At 42.7% G+C, this 12,422-nt stretch overlaps 1 protein-coding gene across 1 annotated transcript; it reads right to left on the minus strand.

Moving 5' to 3' along the window:
• Positions 1–601: 601 nt before the first annotated feature.
• On the minus strand, positions 602–12,320 carry D2HGDH (D-2-hydroxyglutarate dehydrogenase). The gene is made up of 10 exons (XM_015416066.1): positions 12,035–12,320; positions 9,877–10,268; positions 9,028–9,085; positions 7,631–7,770; positions 6,132–6,325; positions 5,677–5,845; positions 4,910–5,053; positions 3,058–3,200; positions 1,839–2,004; positions 602–1,330 (listed from the first exon to the last, which is right to left on the minus strand). Exons 2-10 carry the CDS (start codon positions 10,259–10,261, stop codon positions 1,068–1,070), a joined length of 1,662 nt encoding a protein of 553 aa, XP_015271552.1. The 5' UTR covers positions 10,262–10,268; positions 12,035–12,320; the 3' UTR covers positions 602–1,067.
• Positions 12,321–12,422: the final 102 nt, after the last annotated feature.

The raw sequence follows: 12,422 nt of genomic DNA on the forward strand, positions 1-12,422 counted from the left end.
GCAAAACACACAATATAGCAAGGCACACAAAAGTTCATGCCTTGAAAAAACTCTGTTGGTCTTAAAGGTGCTTTGTATTCCTCCCGTGCAATTGAGGCAGCTGCGCAAAGCAAGGCAGGAGGAAGGGGAGGAGCCTCAGCCAATGAAGGGGAAGAAGAAGATACCAGATTTATACCCCATCCTTCACTACCCAGAGGAGTCTCAGAGTGGCTTACAAACTCCTTTCCCTTCCCTCCCCACAACAGACACCCTGTGAGGTAGGTGGAGCTGAGAGAATGACAGAAACTTCTCTTTTTCAAGGACAGCTGTGCCAGAACTATGGCTTGCCCAAGGTCATCCAGCAGGTGCAAGTGGAGGAGTGGGGAATTAAACCCGGTAGTAGAGTCCTCACACTTAACCACTACACCAAACTGGAAGAAAGGCTTGCCTTTGTCTCCTGTGTGATTGAGGCAGCCTGGCCAGGAAGCAAGCTCTGGCTTGTTCCCTCCCTCCTTCTGGGAGGAGGAGGGGAGGAGCCTCAGCCAGTGCAGGGAACAGAAGCTTGTCTATCTATCTCTCCTGTGCGATTGAGAGAGTCTGGTAAAGCAAGTTGTGACGCAGCAGCAGAACTGGAGAAAGAAGCAGGAGACAGCCAGTTCCTTGCGGGCTGGATAGGAGCCCTCCAAGAGCCTGATCCAACCCATGGGTCGCATGTTTAACACCTCTGTTGTATATGCTATGCAGTATGCAAATGATGGGGACTTTCTCATCTAAATGATCCCTGCTCAACTCTTTGGACCATCCCATGGAGCTCCACAGCACTTTAATAGTTGCATCTATAAGAACAAAACCTTAGGAACAAAGAGAAATGCCAAGCTTTGAAAATCAAGTGGCTGATGCTTCCCAGTCTGTCCAGAACTTCCGATCTGGCAGGCAAGATTAGGAGTGCAGCAATTCCTTTGCTCAGGCAAATGAAATGCACACCTGCAGTTCAGATTGTGACTTCACATTTTGTTCACGGCTAGGGACAAGTGCAGTACTAGAAAACATCCATCAAAAGATTGCAGATTCTTTCCCTGCAGGCAGCATCATTCAGCCTTGACTGGTAATGTCTTGTAAGGGTTTAGAATGCCTTTGGGGTCCAGCATGGCCTTGAACTGCTGCATGAGAAGGATAGCCTCCCGTGGCTTACTGTAGTGGATATAATGCTTCTTCTTGAAACCCAGCCCATGTTCCGCGCTGATACTTCCACAATACTGGGATGTCCACTCGTACACATAGGGTTCAATGGCTTCCTGCAGTGAATGACTATAAGACTCTGCTGTGATGTTCAGGTGCAAGTTTCCATCTCCTGCCAAAAGAAACCAGAGCTGGGAATTGGATGGTTTCAAAACAGAAATGTAAGCTGGCTGTGCTATCCAACAGTGCTTCGTATTTCCACTCCATGTTTTCAAGGGGTAGACTTGCTTTCTTCAGTCCTCAGGGATCTTACCTGCTCTCCAGTTAAAGCCAGAGATTCTGGCACTATTTCAGACTGCCCCTTAACCACTCAAAGGTATGAGTCACAATGCAGCAGGGAGGTAAATATACATAAATGAGGTACAATTTCTATCCCATTTTTAGCCCACCCTTTCTCCAAGAACCTCAGAGTAAACAGCTGGCCCCTGATCATGCTACTGCTAGCAAGGGAGGAGGGAAATCTTGTCAGGTTGTCCCTTTAAGGGAGGGGGCAGTCATGTCTATCTTGGTCCTGAGGCGAGAAACAAGAGCTGAACCAAGGTCAGTCTCTCAGCTTATCCACTATGCTACCCTAAATATGAAACAATAAAGGATGCTTTTAAGCACGCTCTCCAACTCACCAAGATGGCCATAGCCCACAACACTCCTGGCACTTCTGCCCAGCCGTGCCCTCAAGTCAGTCACCAGATCATAAAGTTTATCCACAGGAAGGGAAATGTCATATTTGTAAATATATCCATCACATGCTAGGGCCTCTGTGATCCGCTCCCTTAAAGCCCACAGCATCTGTTGTTGACCAAAGCAGCAAATTAGATGGAATCAAAATGGATCTGATTTAATCTGATTTCTTTTTTTACATTCCCTGTGAATGGCTGCGGAAAAATGGCCCATTGCTAGCAATGCTACTGGACTAGCCTTTCATGCTGCTGGGACATAGGTGGGTGGTCAAAAGGACTCATTGATCTTCAAATTACTGTGAACTTGCTCTGAATTTAATGATTCACCAAAAGATAATTTAACACTGTTGGAAATGCCTTTGCAACTGTCAACTTCTCTGTCATGCAGAATTCCTGCTCTTCCAGCCTCATAAAGATCACCAAACGCTTTTCAGCCCCATCTTAACTTGCAGCAATGTCTAGCTGTTAGAATACAGAATTCCTGTCTTGCTGTATGAGATCTTATTTCTGTTGTGTCAAAAAGAGAAAGCAGATACAATTTCAACATAAGCAACACTTACGTAACACCTTTTTTTTTTTAACCAAACTGTACCCAACACAGCAAGCTGTTTGGGAAGGCCACCAGCATTGTATCGTCACAACTTTATCAGTTCTGCTGCCATGGATTACATACCAATCACAAACAGACACAAAAGGCCCTGCTGAATACAAACCTTAAACACACGTGGCTTCTAGTACATGCTAAGAGGCAAAGAGATGATTATGAACACCTTTTATACACACCTGATTTCTGCCTCAAAGATGTCTATTCTGTTCTACCACTTTCATCCTATGCCTTCTCTAAGGAGCTCAGGGTGGCATACAAGAACTTCATGGCATGGCAGACAGGGTGTTTAACTCCTGCTGCTTAATACTGAGGCCAAATCCTCACTTAAAGGTTTTTAATTAGTCTTCTAATTAATAATATGAAATGGGGCTGCCAAAAACTGAACAGAACATGAGCAGTATTAAATAGCAGAGAACAGTACAGTAGCTACAGCTTTTTCCTTTGAACATCCAGCAGTTTGAGACCAGTGGGGAAATAGATGAACATCTATCAGTTCATAGCTCAGATTCAGAAGAGACTGCTGAGACACGTACATCAGTGGAGCAGGGAAATTACCTTTATTTTTTTGTCTTCTGAAGCCAAAGTTCCATCTGCCACCAAGTTGGTGGCCATGACATGTTCCAGGAAGTTGCTCAGTTTTTCTTCATCATGGGCAGAATTAGAACCTGAAGTCTCAATTAAGACATAAAATGGACTTTCTGGAAATGCGAGAGCAGAATTAGTCACAATCAGCAGAAATACATTGTGATGACGATTCAAAATACATATTCTCCCTCTCAATAAAATACTCTCGAGGCAACTTAGAAGAATCAATAAAATATGTGAGATGCCACAAAATCACTCCCATAAAGAAGCACGAGAAAACGTATATACACTACAGAAACCATGCAAAAGTAGTGATGGTGGTGGAAAGTGCCGTTGAGTCACAGCTGACTTATGGTGACCTCATAGGGTTTCAAGGCAAGAGACATTTGGAGGTGGTTTGCCGTTGCCTGTCTTCATGTTACTACCTTGGAATTCCTTGAAGGTCTCCCATCCAAATATTGGCCAGAGCCAAAGCTTCCCAGATCCAACAAGATTGGGCTAGCCAAGGAGCTATCCAGGTCAGGGAATGCAACAGTAGCATCCTGTTTAAAAATCAGCAGCAGAATGTTTTTTTAAAAATGGTAACAGACAGAACATGAAATTAAGCAAACTCCGGAGCACGCCGGAAGACAGGAGGGCCTGGCGTGATGTGGTCCATGGGGTCGCGAAGAGTCGGACTCAACGGTGCTCATCTTAATGTTTGGGAGAATAATAGCATTTGTGTCTGGCACAAAAGCCAAACACCAGAGGAACTTTTGTGGAGAGGTACCTCCAGAGACTTTAGCACCACTACAAAAGGCACTGTCCCTGGTACTCATTCACCTGACTTCTGGAAATCATCAGAAGATAATCTTAGCCAGAGGGCAGGTGGCAATCCTTCAGGGTTTTTAGTATAAATCTTTGTATTATGCATGTAACATTAGTTTTAAAATGTGTATAATATGGGCACAAGTGACTGCCTATAATTTCCTGTACCATGCATACATCAGTTCCATAGTTCAAAATTCATTTGAAGTATTTCCACTGCAGGAAGAAGAAATTGCTAATGTTTATCTAAAATGTCAGATTTTCTTAAAATGAATCCTGCCCAGTGGGTCAGATCAAATGAGGAGGAAAAGACTTTGTACTAAGTGACATCACTGAGCTAAATGTAGTCTTTTCTTTTTTTAAAAGAAATTCTCTAAAGGAGATTTTTAAACATAGCAAAAGCAATAAACAGATGAGTGGGGTCACTTGTCACAGAGTCCTAGTGAACTGTCCCAGCTGGCACTGCCAAAAACAAGTAACAAAATGTGAATCAATAAATCTGAAATCAACACTGAGAGTTGTGGCAGTCATACTGAAATTTACCATGTCTGAGCAAATTCACTGCATGTTCACTCTGAGCCAGGAATATGTACCTCAATAGGCATTATGTCTGATCATGAGATCTGCATTCATGAAATATTTTTAACCCTTTTTGTGCCTGAACAGCATTTGTATTCTTACCAATCCCATAATCACCTTTAATACAAATGGTCGCTCACTGGATGCTCATAGGTATACCAACCCTTCCCCCTGTTCCTCTAGTATAACAGAATTTATAAAACACTGATGTAAATGGCAGGATACAGAACTTCTCCAAGTGAATAATGTACGCACAGGTTATTTGTGCAATTTTAAAAATACAAAACCTAAGATGCAGTGTAACCAGAACCTAGATTATATACCACAACTGGTATATTTCAACTCAGCCATTAGTTTTATGGAAATCTGATGCCTGGGCAAATTAAATTGGTAATGGAATTCCTTCAGTAGGTTTTGTGCATGACTACTTAAGTACCTGCCACTGGGTTGACCAGTTTGAGATGTCTTTTAACTAGCTCCATGCACTCATTGTCCATGAACTCATATGCAGATAGGATCTCTCCTAACATCCCCTTGCAGGTAGTGAAGGTTCTCAGGACCTGAGAAAAACTTGGACAACCTTTGCAGAGACAACAAATCACAAAAAAGAAAATAAGACAGAAGAATTAAAAACTGTGGTGAAGCAATCATGATTTAAAGTATTTCTGAAAGGAAGCCACTTGGTCAGAAAGTACTAGAGGCCAAAGCCCCACTTAAGGGACAAGAAGAAAATGGCAGGTTGTGTTTTGGCTACTTCTAGCTAACCAGTGAGCTCTCTCTTCACAGCACATTTTCCAGGAAGCATGTGTTCCATTCCAAAAATACTGTGAAACACCAGTAATAGCAATCTTAGAGATGGCACCCATTAGAAAATTAGATTATAATTCCTATGCATACAAAATTACTATTTTCTTCCTCAGATAAGCAGTTCTTTAACTGATGAAAAGCAGCTGGTTGGTTCTGCTAATTTCTTTCTCTCTTCTTGCCTTGCACACATCAACCTTCACCTCCATCCACTTTTTTGTTAACAGGTCTAGTTATCACATTTTTGTAATAAGAGCTAATCTCTGAAGGATCACTACAGTTTTACTTCAAAAACTGTTGCATCCAAGTACAGTCTTCTGATACACCATCAAAAGAGCTGTGTTAGCACAAGCCATTACAAACAGCACACCTGAAAGTGAACTGGAGAGATGCCTTTACCAAGAAATGCCAGATTCACAGCTTTGGGTTTCTGTGGACAGAGGATTGACACAGCCGTAACAATTCCCAAGGTCCCCTCTGATCCAATGAAAAGCTGCTTCAAGTCATAGCCAGTATTGTCCTTCCGCAGAGATGCCAAGCAGTTCAGAATGGAGCCATCAGCCAACACCTGGAAGGGGGCACATTTAAACCGATCAGTCATAGGTCTGCTTAAAATAGAACAAAGCAGGCTACAATAAGATTATGTGATCCAATTTACTTTCAGAATTCTAATAGAAGCTTAGTCTATGTTAATGGAACAGGCGAGGTTCATTTTAAAATCTCAGGAAAATCATACCTACAATAGGAGATTATGATTCAGAGAGTAAGAGAAAGGCACACATTGAATGGCAGTGAACACAGACAGACAGGAATAAGACAAAACACAGGCAGCAGCTTTCAGACTTCCATCTTACCGCTTCTAAACCCAGGACTGTCCCTCGGAGAGAGCCATACCTCAGGAGTCGCAATCCACCAGCATTTGTTGCCACATTGCCACCAATATGGCAACTGCCCTTTGCTGCTAAATCAAGAGGCATGATGAAGTCCTGCTGCTCCAGATAGTGGTTGAGGTTTTCTAAGATGCAGCCAGCCTGGCAAACCAAGATCCCTGAAAACAAAGCTTCAAGGTTACACTCTTAACACAAAGGTGCCACTGAACTCAAACTTTGTTCTACTGCTTCAGACCAACACGGCTACCCACCTGACTGACACAAAATACTAATTTGACCAGAGAAGTAGCACAGGGGCTAGAGGCCCTTTTCCCATGAACTGTGATCTTAATCACCCCCTCAAACTTGTATTTGCTCCAAAGCTGAATAAATACATGTGCTATTATTCCTTCCCTAAACTGCACGGGATCAGCCATGAATCTCCTGTTAGACTACATTATTAGGCCCTAAGAGGTGATGCAAATGTACATGTTTGATAGTGCAGTACCCCACCCAAAGAATCCTACACAGGTTGTAGGGCTCTGTCCTTTCCCTTCTTGAAGGGGAAGATGAGGTGCTTGACAACACAGAAACCATTTATCTACCTCAAACAGAACCTGAGCAGCTTTCTTATTTGGCATATTTGGCTTTCATTTGCATGGTCTTCCACTTCTCATTTACTGGCAGTAACACCTCCAGCACTAGAGATGCTATGCTATTTCTTGCAGTACAGCAGTTATTGCAGCCTTGTTCTTTGTGACTGGGCAGTGTTCAACTAACACTTTTGAGTAGGTAAGCTCTCTCTGGCCTTTATTTTAGGCTTGACATCTGTTGCTAGTGGGAAATGGCATAATGTTCCTAAAAAGCAAGAAAATGAGATGTGGCTTGGGAGATGAAATCTTGACTCTGCAACAAACTCACTAACAACAACACAGAGTTATACTTTTCTAAGGTCACTGAAGTCAATGGACTCTACTTAGGATAGTTTGGGGAGGATAGCCATGTTGGTCTGCAGTAGAAGAACGAGATTTGAGTCCAGTAGCATCTTAAAGACCAACAAAATTTCCAGGGTATAAGCTTTCAAGAATCAAAGCAGATGAAGGGAGCTTTGACTCCTGGGAAATCTGGTTGGTCTTTTAAGAAGCTGGTAGACTTCAATCTTGTTCTTCCACTGAGGACTGCAGTGTTAGTGGCCTTAAGCAAGTCTGTCTCTCTCAGCCTCAGCTCCCCATTTTCAACAAGGGAATAATACTGGCCTACTTTTTTAGGCTGTTGTAAGGACTGCAGCAAGATAATGTGCATAATGTGCACTTTGAACACCCTCCCCCATTTTTGTTGTTGGGAAGAAGGGGAGAAATTCAATTTTGCCAGGACTTCCAAGTTCAGTAAACTTCCATCTTATCCCTCCAGAAAAGAACTTTTCAGAGGATGGTAAACTTTAAAGGATGACCAGATAAGCCATTTTCCTACAAAAAGATATTTACCAGAAACACTGTCGAAGCTGATGATCTTGTTCATAAGAGCTGTGGAGAGAATGATCTCATCAAAGACAGGGACGCTGCCCCCAACGAGGCCAGTGTTACCCCCTTGAGGGTTCACAGCCAAGTTCCTCTCATTGCAGTACCTGAAAGGGAACACATTTTGCCCATGGGGGTCTTGTTCCTAAGGGCAAAGATGCCTTTGAACATTCAGTGCTTGTGAACCTCAAAGCAGTTCAAGACCTAAGGGCAATTGTAGACTGGTCGCTTCTACTGCATTTACTTTATGAAATTTTAAAATACATGGTAAAAGAACTATTAGTTAAGTAGCTTTCAAATAATGGGTCAAGACCTCTCATACCAATAGGTCATGAGGGGTTACAGATTACTGTGACTCTGCAGCAGGACTGGGAGTGCACTCATACACACAAATCCTTTTTTCTTCCAACAAAATTATATGGGAGAGTTTGCAGCTGCATGGAGTGTAAACTGGGCAGTACGTCTAGACAGTCGCAATGATTCTCGTGGTTGCCACAATGGAAGAAGGGTAGCTGAAACTGCAGAAGCACTTCCAGCTATCTCAACATTCTGCCTAGTTCACACTGTGTTGCCATGTGGTCACACACACACACACACACACAAAACCCCCAACATGGCCTGCATGCGTGAACTGTCCCTGAGACACTTGCGTGTTCCTTTGACTTAAACTGAGAGGTCAAATATTTGCAAGCAGCATTTTGATGGCAGAATCTGTTTTTAGCTTCCCCAAAGGACTAGACGTCACTTGTTATTTTGAACCACATGATCTATCTAGTTAATTAGTACCTGGGGTCTTTTCAAAGCCATTGAAGATTTTCCTTTTCTGACTGTTCAGATAGTAGAGCAGAAAACCACACAAGTTCATCCATGTTCCTACATAGTAACAGCCCTACACTCATCGACTACGAGTCTATCATAGAATCCCCAGGAATGAGGAATTGAGAAATAATTCTTAGTTTCAGAGGCACAATGTGTACACATTAGGAACTTTCATCCCCTTAAAATCCATTTTACATTACTTTATTTCCTTCAGTATTAAAGACTTAACGGCCATTCTAGCTAGTCATTCCAAAATGCAACATACCGGTAACTCCTTAACACTCTTTAGAGCCTGTACTGTTCATAACAGAACAAAGCTGAAGAAAATAAGGACTCATCTTTAAAGAGGATTCATAGTCTAGCTCCTGCACTGTGCATTTGATGCGCACAAAAGCTATTTGATTGCTTTTCTTCCTCCCAAAGTGCATCAGAGAAGATAAAGGTAACAGGAACTGTGGGATAGCATCACATGACTTAAGATAAGTGCTCCTGAACAAGTCTCTTCCATACCTTTCTTAAGTTCATGCAACTGCAGCTTAAATTACCTGAGAACCTCAGATACTTCCACTGTTGTCCGTGGCTTCAGCAACACTTTACTGTATCCTGTAACATAAACAAAATGTGATTTATATATATTTGAAGCTGTTCATGTGGCTGGCCTATACCATGTCTCCCATTCAGTCAAGTCATCCCCCCAAGGCACTACGTTTCTGAATCAGCCAGCATTAGGCAGGCTAAGACATGGTACACAGGTACAAAAGTGAATGCCAGTGTAGTAGACTGGTTAGAATGCAGAACTATGAATGGAAAGATCAAAGCTGAAATCCCTGCTCTGCAAGGAAGTACACTGGGCAACATAAAAGGAGCCCTGCTGGGTCAGACTAATGGCCCATCCAGTCCCACCAAACAGGGCATAGAAAATGAGGACTTTCCTGGATGTTGCCTCCTGGCACTGGTATTCAGAGGTTTACTGTGTCTAAATATGGAGGTTCCCTTTAGTCATCCTGGCTAGTAGCCATGAATCTATCCAACACCTTTTAATGTTATTTGTGCTTGTGGCCATCACACTGTCCATTGGCAGTGAATTCCACTTTAACTACTCAGTGACTAAAGAAGTATTTTGGTCTTTCTGATCAACTTCATTGGGTGACCTGGGGCCAGACATACTCTCTCACCTTAACCTACCCCACAAGGCTGTTGAGATAAAATGGAAGAAGAGAGAAAATGTCCATTATTCTGAGCTCCGTGGAGAACGTAAAATAAATATGTGATAGCAAAATGTCATTTTTTCATTGAAATGCATTTCTTTAAAAAAAGGAGGCCCGCAGAGTGCTATTAAAGAAAGACCCTGTAACCAGCTAGCATTGTTCAAGTCAAACTGCAACGTAACCTACCTCTCACAGTCTTCAGCCAGTCCACATTGAAGGGTTTCAACTCATCTTCATCAGTGATGACTCCGCCAGGCATAAGGCACTCAAAGAATGACAAATCTCGATCAGAAACATGGGCAAAGGGGAGCCTCTGCACCTCATATCGTTCACTAGTGAGCATCACTTCCTGGAAGCAAAGTGGTGTGGCATGCAGAGTTCTCTTGGTCACGTGGCTGTTGCCGCATGGGAGTTGTCTCCTCAACAGTTTTGTTTCTTTCTTCTTAAGAGGATACATGGCTGCAGAGCCCATCTGTATATTGAAAGCTTCTCTCAGATATCCAGTCTGCAACTTCAGTGGGGTCCAGTGGTGCCAACCCTGGTAGCGTCGGACCACGATGGAAGCAGCCATGGTTTACCTGCAGTTCAGAAGTAAGGTTAACACCCAGTGTAATTCTTTCCCTCCAAAAAGCACTCAAATCCAGATTTTTCCTTCCAATAAATCTTTAGTAGCTGAGGCAAATGTATTCCTTGACGAATGTAGAATAGCTTCATAATCCCCCAGCAAATGACAGAATAAATTTTGTTTATGATAGGATACCCAGGAAAGCTAAAGGCAAAGAGATGTTTTGGGGCATTTATATACATTTATACATCTCAGAGCACAAAGAGAACATAAGAACATAAGAGAACATAAGAGAAGCCAATGTTGGATCAGGCCAATGGCCCATCCAGTCCAACACTCTGTCACACAGTGGCCAAAAATACCAGGTGCCATCAGGAGGTCCAGCTGTGGGGCCAGGAAACTAGAAGCCTCCCATGCACCAAGAATACAAGTGGTCCCATAGAATACAATTACTCACACAAAATTATTTATTAAAAAACAACCCAGCAACTTTACCACACAGCAATAAAGTGCAACAGATATAAAGTTAAAGCAGTACATTACCCATGATACATGCAGGTTAAGGCACATTTAAATCAACACCAGCTTTATTTTTACATATATCCCTAGACACACCATGAACAGAACATTTCTCAGAATTTGTGGCATCCTGACTCCTCTGTGTAAAGTAGAATCACAGTGATATAGCCTTTGGCAGCAAAAAAGGAAGAAGAAAAAAGGAACCTTGTGACATGCTCAAATTTAACCAAGACCAAGCTTTCTTGATGCATAAGCTTTTGGGGGCCTCAATCAACTTTATCAGGCAGCATAAGAATGATGTTACAGTTTAATGAAAGAGGTAGTACCTTCCACTGAGGTTCCTCAGTCTGAGCAGGCATCCAAAATGCCCTTCATTCTGTCTTCCCACACCACAAGAGCCTTGCCCACATCACAATAATAAAGAACACAATTTTCTGTACATATATTCAATGTTGCATGGTTTTATAAACTTAAACACCCCATAGTACAAGGGGAAAGACACAGATACTCATGTCTTCTCAGCCTTTGTTCAAAAAAGCAGCTCAGACGGGGTGTTTCTCAGGGGGGGAAATGTGCAAGAAAACAGATAAACGGTCTCTGCCATTCCCCCTCAAATTTCCAAATAAAAATGCAGCTTTCAACAACTGCTTTGAGTTTTAAAAAGCAAAACCAAACAAAAACCGAGAAGGAAAAAAATTACAGACCTAAGAGCCAAGTGGAATTTGAACAGAGGGCTCCCTTCTCGATCGACCCAGAAAACAGAAATCAGATTTTCCAGACTTCTTCGTTCGTTGTATCTACTATGTACAGAGCAAAGGTTTTTCCTGGGTCAAATCCTTCCTTTAGCCCACAACAAGAAACGCCCTTGCAATTTGGTCTCCCCACTGAGTTATTAGCATTTTAAAGGACGGGGGATATATTTATGTTTAACAGACATTTCTTTTCCTCATAATATAAACAACGGAGCCAGTTTTGATTAGCGAAACTAATCGTTAGTTGAAACGCTACCTCTCCTTCCCTGCATGGAATTGATGCAATCTGAGGTTGCACGAGCAAGCAATTTACACTTTGTGCAGGGACAGACATGCGTGATTGTCCTCACTTTTGTTTCTGCCCAGTTCGCATATATCTCGGATCGGAGGCGGTTTGTTTGTAAGTAACTGAGGCTCTAGGCGTTATTTGGGTGCACTGCACCCAAACGCTTCAGGAGAGAAATTAGGCTACAATTCCGGATACTTAACTGGGATTAAAAGCACTTACTTTTGAGTAGACACACCGAGGATCGTACGTGAAACGATTAGCACCAGAGTGAGAAAAGAGACGGAACAGCAGAGTAGAGCTCACGTTTAACGCCGGGCTGGGAATGGCAAGCACCGGGCGACGCTGCGCTGACCTTTAACAAGGCCGAAGACAATTCGTGCATTTTCTTCTGCAAATGATCCAAGACATCTGCGGATCAACAGCGATCCCTCTCCTTTTCGTCCTCTCGAGACCAACTATAAGAAAGGCATTGTGGGAGTGTAAATAAAAAGGGACTGATACATAAGGTAGATTTCTATCGACGCATGCGTGTTACACTGGAAGGGGGCAGAGGAATCATACCTGTTGTATGTATGTAACTTGCAGGGCTCTAGTGGGGGGGGGGGGG

Source organism: Gekko japonicus, unplaced genomic scaffold (assembly GCF_001447785.1).
Source record: "Gekko japonicus isolate JY-2015 unplaced genomic scaffold, Gekko_japonicus_V1.1 scaffold300, whole genome shotgun sequence".
NCBI classification, from domain to species: Eukaryota; Metazoa; Chordata; class Lepidosauria; order Squamata; family Gekkonidae; genus Gekko; species Gekko japonicus.

Coding starts and splice junctions, on each gene's coding strand:
- D2HGDH (XM_015416066.1), bottom strand. CDS start 10,261: ATGGCTGCTTCCATCGTGGTCCGACGCTACCAGGGTTGGCACCACTGG. Junction 6,326..7,630: donor CAGCTTCGACAGTGTTTCTG/GTAAATATCTTT, acceptor CTTTGTTTTCAG/GGATCTTGGTTTGCCAGGCT. Junction 2,005..3,057: donor CAGAAGACAAAAAAATAAAG/GTAATTTCCCTG, acceptor GGTCAACAACAG/ATGCTGTGGGCTTTAAGGGA.